The 15,190-nt window shown below is 36.1% G+C and overlaps 1 protein-coding gene across 22 annotated transcripts in view; it reads left to right on the top strand.

The window, feature by feature from the left end:
• The window catches only part of TBL1XR1 (TBL1X/Y related 1), a 175,219-nt gene that overhangs the window by 144,166 nt on the left and 15,863 nt on the right, over positions 1 to 15,190 (top strand). For 21 of the 22 annotated variants that reach the window (XM_016942314.4, XM_016942312.4, XM_016942308.4 and 18 more), the window contains 8 exons: positions 87 to 309; positions 1,222 to 1,354; positions 1,694 to 1,835; positions 4,289 to 4,352; positions 4,441 to 4,538; positions 5,653 to 5,713; positions 13,390 to 13,511; positions 13,652 to 13,726. In XM_016942314.4, coding sequence (XP_016797803.1) covers positions 144 to 309; positions 1,222 to 1,354; positions 1,694 to 1,835; positions 4,289 to 4,352; positions 4,441 to 4,538; positions 5,653 to 5,713; positions 13,390 to 13,511; positions 13,652 to 13,726 — 861 coding nt within the window. In that variant the 5' untranslated portion in view covers positions 87 to 143. The remainder of the gene's footprint in view (positions 1 to 86; positions 310 to 1,221; positions 1,355 to 1,693; positions 1,836 to 4,288; positions 4,353 to 4,440; positions 4,539 to 5,652; positions 5,714 to 13,389; positions 13,512 to 13,651; positions 13,727 to 15,190) is intronic. The other variant, XM_063807353.1, reaches the window with a different exon arrangement.

The following is a 15,190-nucleotide window of genomic DNA, read 5'->3' as shown; positions in this document are numbered from 1 at the left end:
TTCATTTCATTTCTGATTTTGTATAAATACAAATAACTTTAAATATTGCCTTTGATTTTTCTTCTCTCACAATTTTCCAAATCCAGGATGGTACCTTGTTTGATGGTCGACCAATAGAGTCTCTGTCCCTGATAGATGCCGTAATGCCTGATGTAGTACAAACAAGACAACAAGCTTATAGAGATAAGCTTGCACAGCAACAGGCAGCAGCTGCTGCAGCTGCCGCAGCTGCAGCCAGCCAACAAGGATCTGCAAAAAATGGAGAAAACACAGCAAATGGGGAGGAGAATGGAGCACATACTATAGCAAGTGAGCTCAGACAAGAATTTTTTTTTAATTACATGGTTTATTTATTTATTTTTTTAAACTTTTAATTCGGGGTACATGTGCAGGTTTGTAATATAGATGAACTCTCATATCACAGGGGTTTGTTGTACAGACTATTTCATCACCCAGGTACTAAGCCTAGTGCCCAATAGTTATTTTTTCTGATCCTCCTCTTCCTCCCACCCTCCACCCCCCAGGAAGGTCCCAGGAGACAAGAATTTTTAAAAATTTTTTCTCAGAAGAAATATTTTGCTTTAACAGAATGCCCCATCTTCTATGCTGAAATAATTTCATCTGTTAACTTGCACCAACTTGTTTCCCTAACTTGTATCACACAGTTCAATTCAGATTTTTATTCCTAAAGCTCCAAAAAGCTAGATTTACTTTTATTTTCTTTTAAAAATATTTAGAAACCCTTTTCCCATTGTTAAATGAATTTTTACATCTACATTTGATTTCTAAATAAAATTTGTAATACTAGTTATCAACAAATAACCATAGAGCTCTGACATTGAGATAAAAGGCAACTCATGTTATATGAATGATATCAGCAACCCCTACTGGCAGAAACTCAGAATAGTACTGATAGACATTATATTTAATTCAAACTATTTTATCGTTTTATCCATGTTTAGGTCTAATCATTTAAAGTATCCCATCCCACTCCCACCCCCACCCCTCTAAAAAAAAGTATGTGGTCAATACTTAATTAAAGATAAGAATTTATTTTCTGTGTGACTAAGACTGTGTAGTCATGTTCAGCTTAACTGGATATAATTGAAAAATGTTACACTATGTGTGATAAAGGAAGGTATTTGCTAGTTAAGAAATCACCCATCCACCATGTTGTAATACTGCCTAACTGGAAATGCTTACTTGTGTTTCACGATGCAGATAATCATACTGATATGATGGAAGTGGATGGGGATGTTGAAATCCCTCCTAATAAAGCTGTTGTGTTGCGGGGCCATGAATCTGAAGTTTTTATCTGTGCCTGGAACCCTGTTAGTGATCTCCTAGCATCAGGGTATGTTTCTCAAAGTGATACTAAAATGACTTAAAAATATCTTTTTGAACATTTTATAAACATATGCATTATTCGGGTTTTCTGTTGTTGCTTAGTTGTGGCCATTTTGTCTCTGTAAATTTTTTATTCCTTCATGAAGTAATTGTAGAATTTTTAATTAAACTTACTATTTCGAGAATGCTTGGGGGTCCCAACGTGTAGAATGGGAAAAATACTGGAAATGAAAATTCGTGATAGTCGTTTTTATTTGCCTTATTAATATTCAGATGTAAATATTTTGCCTTGTTCTGATACGTGAGAATGTCATGAGGATCTAAAATATATTGCATACTTTTATAGGTCTGGAGACTCAACAGCAAGAATATGGAATCTTAGTGAGAACAGCACCAGTGGCTCTACACAGTTAGTACTTAGACATTGTATACGAGAAGGAGGGCAAGATGTTCCAAGCAACAAGGATGTCACATCTCTAGATTGGAATGTGAGTATCACTATATCCATGATGGATATAATTACTAGTATACCTAACCCTCAGAGCCTCAGACTCACGGCAGGGTTTGTCTGTTTGTTCAGAATTTGGGGTTTTATTAACTGGTAACAACAAACCGGGAGTCGTCCCCTGCCAGCCCTCTCCCCCACTGTGGGACACAGACTTGCCTTAGTCAGACCAAGGTTCAACATCCAGCTCTTCAGTGTATCCCACAGCATATCCTTGGTTAAATTGTTGCTTTTTACTCTGTACTTCATTTTCTTTAAATGTCAAGTAGAAGTGTGAAAATGGTACCTAAATATTTGAGATAATAGGTGAAAATTCTTACCATAATAACAAACAACATACTAAATCTATAACAACCGATCCTTAGTTAGGGGATAAAAGAATTCTGTGTAGCAAAAAACATGTTCTTGTTTTTCTCTGTATTCTGTGAACTGGTAGAACTTTATTACCAATTTCCTTTTAGGGATCATTAGTCTAGACAACGTCTGAATTTTATTCCCACTGTAGGAATCTTATAATTCTCTGATTCTGTGTATGATTCAACATCTTTCAGGACAACTTGACTACTGTGACTTACAAAAAACTTTGACTTCGTTGTTGATAAATTCTCACCATTATAGTTTTAAATACATCTCTTACCTCGCTCCGCTACCCCCCGCCCCTCCCCCAAAACTCTTAGATTATTTCAGCATTGCAAAGAATATCAAGATAGTTGTTCTTTGCTCAGCAAATTAATGTTCTTTTCTCTTCTGTTTAACAACGCTTTGTGGACTTTCTAAAGGATCTTCCAATTCTTTTCCCAGGGAATGAGATCTATCTTTAAAATGATTATCCCCCTAAAGTTCTCAGTTTCTGTGAAATGTTTTTTTCAGAAATCATAGCTAGGTATTTTTAGCATTTTCTTCCAAAATTGCCAGCAGCATATTTACTCTTCCCCTCCATATGACAATTCTAAAAATTCCAAAGGGGTTTAGCACATTGTAGTATTATTTACTTGTAAGATCAACACAGAATTATTTTCTTAATATGGGCCCTTATTATATTTTAGTTCAGATATCTTACAGCTTTCTTATGCTACCTGGTCCACTGGCCATGTTAATTTAATGAAATTTATAGTTTACACTGAAAAGGATGGTTAATGAATATTGGTTTGTTGAGCTTGGTAGTTCTGAACTGCATTTTATAGTTTTGAAAAGTGTGGGCTTTTTAAAAATGTGTTATTCACGGTGAACTTGGAAAACATTATCCTCGATTAATGATTCTTTTCCATGGCTAAAGCAAGAGAGCCTGTGAGATTTCTCATCTTTACAGTATTTTCCTAGTTGAGCAGTTCATGAACTAAAACATTTAGGGACTGATAGTTTAGAGGAAACTTGACATTGTGTAGGATGTGGAAATAAGCTTTTACTGTTGACTTCAACATGGCTCCCCTTCTTCTTGAGATAGAGCCCTAAGGGATGGCCACATCCTAGCAGAATTGAGTCTGCAGTTCCCAGAACCAGCATTTGTTTTTGTTTTTCACTTAGCCATACTGCTAAATGGCTTGAGAGATGTGAAATAGGTGATCTTGTTTTGAATGCCCTTCCCCAAAACCATCAATAATATGTCAAGTAATGCAGGATTTCATACTCCAGTAATGTTTACTGATTCTAGCAATAGTCTGTTTACTATAATCTGTAACTTCTGTGTTTGCATAGAGTAGGTTAGATCTGTCCTTTTATTACACAATTCATCGAGGCAAGGTGCACAGCAAGGGAATATAAGTTGAGATAAATTTATATGGACTTTTCCTCCTGGTAAAGTAGGCAGTTGTACTTACTTCATTAACTATAAAGTCAGCCTGTGCTCTTTTCTGGCTCTTTTCCTTGTTGATCTTTTTATTGGCAAATATTTCATAGTGGGAAGGGATTAATAATAGAAAGGAACATTCAAGTATTTAAGAATCTGATCATTCGAAACAATGATATTGTTTGGATCATACACACACTTCGTTTTAGACAGTAAAGGATTTAGAGGAATGGCCATAGAAAACCTTCTAATCATATTTTAACGTTTTTCTTTTTTACTGCTAATAAATCATTGTAAGACTATGAATTTGATGTTCTTCCCAGTCCACCACTCTACCTTCATTCTTAGTTGTGTGAGTCTGTGAGAATACTTTTGGCATGCATGAGGTGGGGTGATGTAGATCCTGGTCCGGAGCAATCACTGTCAGTTGTTGAACTTTGGATATAAGGCCCCCATACAACATTAGTGTCACACAGTGGAAGGGTTTCATTGGCCTTTAGTGGCACTCACAAGTAGGCAAAACTGACAAGTTTTGAAGCAGAGAATGTCTTCATTCTCTTCTGTACCTGGGATTTAAACATGAAATACTTTAACAACAATTAAATACCGTATCTAGATTATATAATTAAAGACATGTTTTTCTCTGGCAGAGTGAAGGTACACTTCTAGCAACTGGTTCCTATGATGGGTTTGCCAGAATATGGACTAAAGATGGTAAATGAAGCATTTTCCTTTTTACTTTGTTGTTGATCTAAAGATAGAAAATTTAAAATAATGTGAATGTTTTTCTTTTGAATTTTAGGTAACCTTGCTAGCACCTTAGGGCAGCATAAAGGCCCTATATTCGCATTAAAATGGAATAAGAAAGGAAATTTCATCCTAAGTGCTGGAGTAGACAAGGTAAAAGCTCATTAAGTTCTGTAAAGGCAAATGTATTACAGAGCTTAATTGAAAGCAGTATTTTGTCTTAGCTGCCAATTACATAAACATTCCTATTTGGGAAATTCACATAGGAATTTATGCTAGAAATACTCCTTAGGTCTATCAGCTCATTTCTGAATCTACTTACCAAAATGTCCTTATCCTTTTATCTATGTGAACACTTTTAATTTTACCTGGAATTTGAACCATAAACAATGTCATACGTCCTGCACTTTTTGCTTCCCTTCTACAATTTCTAGTTAGTCTCACCAGTGAATATGGCTCTGGAGTGAATCCATGGGAAATTCTAGAGCCGGTCTGTTAGCCGAACTCCTGGTACTTAATTGAAGCTAATATGAAATGCAGGATCTGTCTAGCCTTCTTTGTCTAAGTCGGCTGGTAAATATAGATGAGTTGGAAATAGGACCTTCTTCCTCCTAAATAAAGGTTTAAGATTATCTTAATCCAGGAAAGGACATGCTAATAATTGAGTGTGGTGTCAAACAGGGAAGTGGAGAGAAACTAGTTCACTCTTTATAAAATTCAGAGAGCAATAAAAAAAGTGGCAAAAGGGGAAGAAAAGTGAAGTAGGCTGGGAAGGAGAGAGACTGAGTCCTGTTAATAGTCACCGCCACTAGACAATACTTTAGGTTCTTGCTTTAAGTACTGCCAAAATTCAAGCTGCCTTTTTGGGTAAATGGGAGCTTTCAGAATCTTTCAGTATTGAGAACTGATGACGTTGTTAACCAAGAACTTCTCTCTTACTAAACATCTATACGAGTCTTACATTAAATGTACTATTACAATGGAGTTTTTTAAGCAAAATCTAGTATAATGCCTGGCACTTTGTAGACTACCAGTAATTGCTATTTGAAGTAAGTTGACCAATGCAAAATCATCAGGGAAGAATCAAACTGCTTAATAGTCATTTTCTCCCAAAGTATATAGCCTTGTGGTACTATTTGGGATAAAGTGTTTAAAATTAAATCCACTCTGACATTTCATATTGCTGTAATACAGTTAGGCATATACTTTACACATGTATGTTAAACTTCTTTCCATGAGTTTATTTTTCTTTTCCTTTTAATCTCAGACTACAATTATTTGGGACGCACATACTGGTGAAGCCAAGCAACAGTTTCCTTTTCATTCAGGTACATTTCTTATAATTTACGTGAAAGCTGGAGCTTGCTTCTGTTTTTCTAACTAAACTTTTAACAGCATATAATTTATTTTAAATGTTGAAATATCAAGTATCAGTCTTGTTACTAGTCCTTTGGAGAGTTGATGTTCCATGACATTCAGACTCTTAATTGTCAGAGGATCATCAAACGTTTTCTGTGAAATGTACCATAAAGCATTTGCAGCCTGGTGCAATTAGAGGTGGCATTACTTAATGGAAAGAGCATAGATTTTTGAATCAGAAAATCTAGGTTTGAATGTCAGTTCCACTCCACTTAAGAAGCATTATTAAGACTGAGCAAGTCACTTAACCTTTCTGAGCCTCCTTTTCACTGTCTGTAAATGAGGGATAATAATAATAATAATACCTGTTTGTTATGGGGATAAGGCTAAATGATATACATGAAAATACTGTATAGACTCCTATAAGTTTAGGTATTGTTGTCATTTTCTCATTTTGGATCCAGGTACCTGAGTATTTGTCTACAGGAAGTAAAAAATAGACTTTCCCAATGTTGTTGGAATGTTGGTGGCTTAGATGGATTTCTCTTTTAAGAAATACTCAATGTGGTACTTTTATCTGATTAATCAGACCTCGAAAATAGTGCTCCGTCCTTCATGATATACAGTCACACACCCAGACATTCAGCTTGAGTAGAGCCAGCCATGTTTTTGTGCCCGCGCTCCGTTTAAGCCTAGAACCTTTGCGCTGCTTTTCAGTGAGTTTCCCGACTGCAGTAGTAACTAAATGATGTTAAACTGGAACAAGATACCCAGTGGTTTTAGTACTACCTGATTTAGCTGTCTCTTTGATTTTGTTGTGCTAGAAAAAATTTCAGTTTGGAGACTGACTAAAATAACCCTGGTTATTCTCAAATCTTTGATGACATCCTTTTACAAACAGCGAGCCAGTGGCACAGCATCAACTTTAAAATGGAAATTTGCAACTTCAGACATTTTGCTTTTTTTTCATTCTCTGTTTAGTGTGCCTAAACAAGCCAAAATAAGGTGCAAAATGATTTTTCTGTAGCATCTGAATAAGTTTGCAAACATCGTTAAACAATTCAACTTGATTAAAGCTCACCACTTAATAAGCATTTACACATACATTTTTGTTCACCTGTTGTGCTTCCTTTTCACCTTTGCTTCTAGTTTTCAGAATTCTCTCAGGCTTCTTGTCTGTTAATCATACTAATTTATCGTACATCCTAGGAGTAATGTAAAGTTGAAGTAAGTATGTTTATGGTACTATTGCTAGGTACCATATGATTAGTACCAACTCTGTGTTGGAGATGGTGCTCTTTCTGTCCCCTTTAGTCCTGACTACAACCTGATGAGGTACATAGTATCAAAGTATTTTTACGAATAAATAAGCTTCAGTTTACCCATCGTATTCTTTCTTACCATACTTTTGTTTTTAAGACAATTTTATTGAGGTACAGTTGACATAAAATGAACTGTATGTATTTTACTTGAACAATTTGATATATTTTGACATATGTATACACCATTGAAACTATTACCGCACTCAGGATAATGAATACATCTATTACCTTCAGACGTTTCTTCTTGCCCCTTAGTGATATCTCTCTCCCATCCCCAGAGATTAGATTACATTGTATGATTGAGATCATACAGTATATACTCTTTTTTGGTCTGTCTTCATTCTGCATAATTTTTAATTCCTGCAATATACAAAATATATCTTATTCAACTGTTATCAGTAAGTCTTCTAATCAGCAGCTGGCTATTAGTTGGTAAGATTTTGGGGAGTCAAAAGCTATGTGCAGATTTCCAACTGCACAGGTGGTTGGTGCTCCTAACCCTCACATTGTTCAAAGATTAACCATATCATATGTTCAAAAAGCTAAGTAGAGACACAGAAGATATGTTATTAAACTTCTAGAGACAAAAACAACATGTGAGATGAAAAGTGCACTGGTTAGGATAAACCACAGATTTGATGCTGCGGGAAGAAATGATTTATGACCTTGGAGGCAGCATAGAATCTATCCAAAAACGCAGAGAACATAGACTGGAAAAGAGGGTGTGGTGACAGAGCATCAGTGAGTTGTGATAAAACTTTGGGCAGACTAATACCTACACAGTCAGAATCTTAGGTAAAAAGGTAGGGGAGGGAAGAGGGACAGAAAATAAGATTATTTAGCCCATTTAAAATTATCACCTCAAGGTAGATGGTGACAAGTTAAAGGTGTGCACTATAAATCCAAAAACACTACTAAAAATAATTACAGTTAAGAACCCATCAAAGGAGAAGAAAATGTAATCATAAAAAATATCCAATTAATCCAAATGAAGGTAGAAATACAAAAAGGGGAAAGAACAGAAGAGATAAACAGAAGTACAGTAAATTTAAATGTAACCATATGACAAAGCAAAATAAGTGTAAATGGCCTAAATATTAAAAGGCGGAGATTGTGAGACTGAATCAACAAGCAAGACTCAACTATATACTGCCTATGTAAAATATACTTCAAATACAAAAATATCAATAGGCTGAAAATGATGTAAAAATAAATACCATGCTATCACTAATCAAGTGTACATTTATACATTTCAAGTGTATAAGTATGCATTTCAGCAAGAGACAGCTGAAATGGCTACATTAATATAAGACAAACTAGATTTCAAAGCTCAGAAGATTTACAGGGAAAAAGGTTATTAATACAAGATAAACAGTCAATTCAACAAAACATTTTAAAATGATAATGCATTTAATAACACTGTTTCAAAACATATGAAGCAAAAACTGATGGAACTTCAAAGGAAATAGAAATTATTGTGCTTCCAATTGTTGAAGACTTTAGTATTCTTCTCTCAATAATTGATGGAATGAGAAGATGGGAAGAAGGAAGTAAGGCTATAAACGATTTGAAGATTATCTGATAACTTGACTAAATGACATTTATAGCAACAATGGATTTAAATTAGAAATCAGTATTAGAAAGCTCTCTGGAAGAGCCCAAATACTCAGGAACCCACACTTCTAAATAACTCATGGGCCAAAGGAGAAATCAAAATTAAGTTAGAAAGTTTTATATTTGACTACAGATTTTATAAGTTAATAATATACTGAAATCCATTGAATTGTATACTTTAAACAGGTGAATTGGTATGTGAATTATATGTCAATAAAGGCTTTTTTTAAAAAAAATAAAGTCAGTAATAAATGCATCCTTCTTCGGTCATAGGTTCATTCCTTCTCTTTTAAAATTATGGAGGCTACATGGGTTAATGAAAGTAAATCAGAAGAGGGGTGGAGCAGACAAAAATGTTAACTTTAGCTCCAAGATTTTAAGAAATTATTTAACTGGGAAAATTAAGTTTTCATAGCCTCTTATGTGTAAAATGAGATGGGTATTAGTGAACACACTTCTCTCACTTGTCAGGTACATAAAAAATTTTTTTTTTATGTTAGATATTTCTTTCTAAAGAACTTGTACTATCAAGACTCATTTTAAGAGTAAATATAAAATGAGGTATGTGTTCTTTGATTACATCAATCTATAAGCACTGTATTGTATGAGGCAGGCATATCACAAAAGCGTTAATCACACAACCTACGTTGCAACATTTCCTACATCCCAACAATCTTGATTTGGTTATGTAGTTTGGTTTTGTTTTTCTTTTTATGAACCTAATAGCGTGTTTGTTTTAATGCTACTTTTTGTTTATTTTAGCCTCCTCTCTAACATTTTGCAGGCTGCCCTGTATAAAATTAACACCTCTGGAACATCCTGACATATATTTGGCCTTGTGAATAACACTTTAGTGTATCTTTAACTGTCTTCTAATTGGATTTTTCAGGCCTCCCTTCCCCATTTTTTTGCACTTGTTAACAATAGAAAGATTACTAACCAAAAAAAATTAAAATTTTTAGAATTGTATTTTAAGTGATAATACTTAATGTCAAAATGAAAGTGCACAGTAGTTACTGAATTAGGTTCCATGGAGGAAAACGACGTGTAAACTAGACACTCCAATAAAGGGAATTTAATACAAAGAAATATTTGCAGAGGTGTTGGGGAGAGTGAAAAACTAAGGAATAGGAGGTAACCGAGAGACTAATTGAAGGAAGTCTAAGACTCTAGAGGAGAAGGCAGGACCTGATTGTCCAGTGGGGACTGGGTTGTAGAGGATAGGCTGCCTGGGAATGCTCGACACCCAGCCTGAAATGATGGCAATCGTGCTTGTGTTCTTACTACTCCTAACTTTGGACTCCTCACTTTGAACTCCTGACAGTGTCTTACATTGTATGAACCCATCTGGAAACCACTAGGCACAGGAACCCGGGACATAACTTACAATAGCCCTCCTGGGTTGCACATCCTAGCAGGGCAGAGTGCAGTAAGGAACGAATGAGTTGACTGCCAAATGAACAGGACAGTCATCCACATTGCTGTCAGAAATGGTGATACACACAAATAGAGGCAGAGTTCACACATCATGCGGATAAAGTTGGCACATATTTTTGTTTACTAGTTGATTTAGGTTGGGTTTCTCCAAAAGGCAGGCCCTGTGCCAAACATTTGAGTGAAGTGACTTATTGTGGAAAACCTCTTAGGAGAAATAAGTGAAGAAATACGGGAAGCAGGATGGGGGAGAGGGAAGAAGCCAAGGAAGGAAGTGATTCTGGTGAAGAAAGGCCCAGTCTCAGCCTGGTGCAGAGGGGAGCTTGCACCTCAAAGTTTTTCTAACATTGAACCAAGGGTGCTAGGTCTTTAGATCTCTCCTCCCTCCCTCCTTCCCAAAAACATACACAACACCAGCTTGGATACAGAGCAGCAGAGCAAGGCAGTTCTGTGAAGTTTGTCCCTGGCAGCCCTTAGCAGTGAAGCACTCAGCTGGGAATTGGACACAGCACAGGCAAAAAGGCTTATGGGCAGGAAGAGCAAACACCAGCTAAAGCAGTGCTGCTTCATGACTAGAGTAAAAATACAGCCTGCAACTTACTCAGCCTGACAACTCTGAGGTGTGATTTTTGACTATGTTTACTTTGTTGGGAATTCTCATAATTTGAAATTTTGTATAAAAGGTGAATTTATGTTAATAATTTTATATGGCACTTTGTTAAAAGGTTGATTGAGGGAGGATTAAATATTTTAAAAATATAGTTATTTGAAATTTCATGTAACCTCCATAGTAAGTTCCCATGAAATCTTTTCTTTCCAATCTATTTCCTTTATGAGCTTACTTTATCCAAGTGGTGTCCTGATACCTAGTTTTTCATTGTAGAAATATACCCAAAACTAATTATTTTAATGTCTGGTCATATTACTACAATTCGCTTCTTTGTTCTTTAGTACTTAGTACTTTTAGATTTGGGGCTTACCTGATTTGTCTTTAGCCAGGCAATGAAATCAATTTCACTCTTTCCTGTTGTACTTTATCTTTAAAAAAAAAAATCTCAGTATAGTTCTGATTAAAATTTCCTTTCTGAGTCCTAAATGCTTTAAATCTTCTTTTCCCATTCTTTTTACTTCTCCTATCCATAGTTACAAGTTCTTACGCATGACATATCTCTTGGCTGATAAGTTTAACTGCTTAAGCACCTGTTTATGTTTCATTTTTAACATAGCCAGTTACTATTATGCTTGGATATACACAATGAGGGAGTTTGTGGCTTTGTTTTCCCTTTCCACAGACGTCTCTAATCTCCTTTATTAAATGCTTTGTATTTCTACTAATTAGTATACATAGCTAAACTTTTTGTTTTTGTTTTTTGAGACATAGTAGTCTTACTCTGTTGCCCAGACTGGAGTGCAGTGGTGCAATCACGGCTCACTGCAGCCTCGGCCTCCCCAGCTCAAGCAGTCCTCCTGCCTCAGCCTTCCAAGTAGCTGGGACTATAGGCATGGACCACTACACCTGGCTAATTTTTTATTTTTTAGAAATGAGGTCCCACTGTCTTGCCCAGGCTGGTCTCAAACACCTGGGCTCAAGCAGTTCTCCTGCCTTTGCTACCAAAGCGCTGAGTCACACCTGGCCACACAGCTCAACTTTAACTCTCCTGTTTTTCCCCTTTAAGTTTTTTCTTTAAATTAGGGTTGATAAACTTTCACTAAAGGACTTGAAAGTATTTTAGACATTGTAGGCCATAAGATCTCAGTTGCCACTAATCAGCTCTGCCCTTGTAGTGAAAAAGCAGCCATAGGTAATGTGCAACTTAATGCATTTGTCTGGGTTTCAATAAAACTCTTATTTATGGACACTGAACTTTAAATCTCATTTTTTCCACATTTGTATGTCTTCCTTTGATCCCCTCCTCCCCCATTGCACTATAAAAGCCATTTTTGGCTTATGTGCCATAGTTTGTCAACCCCTGCTTTAAATGCAGTGTCTTTGATATGCTTCTGTTGCCTAACCCAGTTACTCGCCTAACCCAGTTACTCACTATTATTACCATAATCTGTGTTGCTAATTACGGAGATCCTTTGCACCTTGCAGCAGGAGACAAGGATGTTCAATAATTTCAGAGCTAAACTCAAAGTATTAAATGCCAGCCTGCTTTGGGGCTTCAGAGATTTTTAAATTCATTGATTTTAAGGGGCATTTGATTTTAAGAGGTGTTTGACAAGAACAGATTTTAAGAGGTATTTGGCAAAAGTTGCTTCGAAGAAAATTATTTGCAAATCATATGCCGTATTCCATTTGTTAGTTGAGTAGATGATAATGGGAATGATACTTATTCAGCATAACATTTGTCTAACTCTTGTAATTGACAGAGTACTTCCACACACATGATCTCACCTGGTCTTCACCATGTGTACTAAGGATAAAGATAGTACAAGTTTAGTATCCCTTATCTAAGTGTTTGGGACCAGGATTGTGTTGCATTTTTTATTTTTATTTTTTTTCTGATTTCGGAATATTTGCATATACATAAGGCAATATCATGGGGATGGGACCCAAGTCTGAACATGAAATTAATTTATGTTTTACATATACCTTATAATATAGCCAGATGGTATCATTATACAGTATTTTTACTAGTTTTGTGCATGAAGTAAAGTTTGTATTAAGCATTTAATGTGTGGAATTTTCCACTTGTGGCATCATATTAGCATTCAAAAAGTTGCAGATTTTGGAGCATTGTGGATTTTGGATTTTCAGATTGGGGTGCTCAACTTGTGTGTTATCCTCACTCTTGTGTGTGAGGGTAACACTTGCATGTTACCCTTATCTAAAGAGGATATATCATAGAGGTTAAGTGACTTGCTTGTGTCCACTAATTATGCAGTGACAGAACCGAGGCTTCTTGTCCATTGAACACTCACAGATTTTAGAAACGAAAAGCATGATATCATCACATTTAATTGTATCATTTTATAAAAGAGAACCCAAGACCCACAGAGCCAGCTCTCAGGAACCTTCATCTCCCAGTTACTAGGCCAGTGTACTTTCTCTTAGGGTCTGTCTCACCTAGAAATAACTAAATTGAAATTTGTTAATATTGTTGTATATAGATACTTTTATTTTAATTTTTTCTTAATATCTTAAAAAGTATAAAGTAAAATATTTAAGTGCCTGTTAGTATATTTTATTAGTCAACAATGGTTCAAAGCTAAAACTCTTGGGTTTTAGTACATGTGGAATAAAAGCAAACCTAACCTTTGTTCCTTTGCAGCACCAGCATTGGATGTTGATTGGCAGAGCAACAACACCTTTGCTTCTTGTAGTACAGATATGTGCATTCATGTCTGTAAATTAGGACAAGACAGACCTATTAAAACATTCCAAGGACATACGGTAAGAAACCTTTTTTCCACATTAAAGTGGTCATGATTGACAAGTAATGTTTCAGAATAGTTTTAAAGTATGTATGTTTAATATTCAAGTAGCTACCCAGTCTATACAATGAAAATGTGAATATTTACTATTATTTTTAGAATGAAGTAAATGCTATCAAATGGGACCCAACTGGCAATCTCTTGGCCTCCTGTTCTGACGACATGACTTTAAAGGTAATTTGCTTAGTAGGGAGAAATTGGTTGGCGGTGTCACACAGTATGGTTGCTCTGGCCGTTTTAAGACCATTTAGAATGTCTGTCTTACATGGAGTGTTTATGCCTGGATGATAACTCCAACATTTTAAATGGCTAACCATTGTTTTTTAAATTTTATAGTTTCTTTTCTGAAATACATAAAACTATTTGAATGTAGCAAATTATATTAAAATGATGGCTTATGATACAGTGAGACATATGATACCCTATTAGTTAGGGCTCTCCAGAGAAACAGAACCAATAAGAAGATGGATGGATGGATGGATGGATGGATGGATGGATGGATGGATGAGAGATTTACTGTGAGAAATTGACTCACGTGATTATAGAGGCTGAGAAGTCCCACAGTCTGCTGTCTACAAGCTGGAGACCCATGAAAGATGGAGGTGTGAGTCCATTCCAGGGCCAGAGAAGGAGTGCCAGTGGTCTAAGTCCCAGTCCAAGAGCAGAAGACCAATATACCAACTCAGCAGTCAGGCTGAGGCAGAGAATTCTTGCTTCCTTGGCGTTTTTGTTCTGTTTAGAGCCTCACTGGACTGAGTGATGCCCCCCCCCCCCCCCACATTGGGGAGGGTGGCAGTCTGCTTTTCTCAGTCAGCTAAGTTAAATGCCCGTCTCAACTGGGAACACCCTCAGACACAGCCGGAAATAATGTCTCACCAAATATCTGTACCCTGTGACTCAGTCAAGAAGACAGATAAAATTAGACATCACCAATAGTAAGAAAGGTCATGCTATAAATTGTCTTCACCATTAGAAAGTCATATGTTGAGGCAATTAAAGTTTATTTGCAATTAAAGTTTATTTGCATATGTAAAGATTTGACTTAATAAGTACTCAAAATCTTTGTAGCATTCATGGATTTGATTGGAATTCTTTGCGTTGTATTAATTTGATTTTGCTGTGGTATGACTATGTATCACCATTGCCGGGAAACTGATACATAGCAGAGAATCTCTCAGTGAGCGAGCCTAGTTGACATACCAACATCCACATCTCAACATGGATCTCTGTTTTTCTTGTTGTATGACTAAAAGCAAAACTGCTGTCTCGCACCTAAGCACACCAGATTCCTCATTTGGGGAAAAAAGCATTTGGAGGTAAAGAACAACGTAATACTTATTTCCAAAATAAATGAAGCTTTGAGCCCTCTCCTGCAACAGCTAACCCTCTACTGAAAACAGTTTTATCCTTGACTTTGCAGTACCAAGGACTGCAGATGTGATGACCGTTACAGATACGAAAATCATGAGGGAAAACTGCTTTTCCTGCTACTATGAACAGATTAAATTTAACTTTGCGAAACTTGTGAGGTTTTCTCCTTTAAGTATCTGCTATGTTTTTAGACAGTTCTTCTTAAGTCTGGGCTCCCTTACAAAATTGCTAGTAGTAATACTACTCTTAATGCTTTCATCTTTGGCT

The sequence above is a fragment of the Pan troglodytes genome, chromosome 2, assembly GCF_028858775.2.
Source record: "Pan troglodytes isolate AG18354 chromosome 2, NHGRI_mPanTro3-v2.0_pri, whole genome shotgun sequence".
NCBI lineage: Eukaryota > Metazoa > Chordata > Mammalia > Primates > Hominidae > Pan > Pan troglodytes.
Note: the sequence above shows the minus strand (reverse complement) of the source record. Positions and strands in the feature narration are given on the sequence as shown.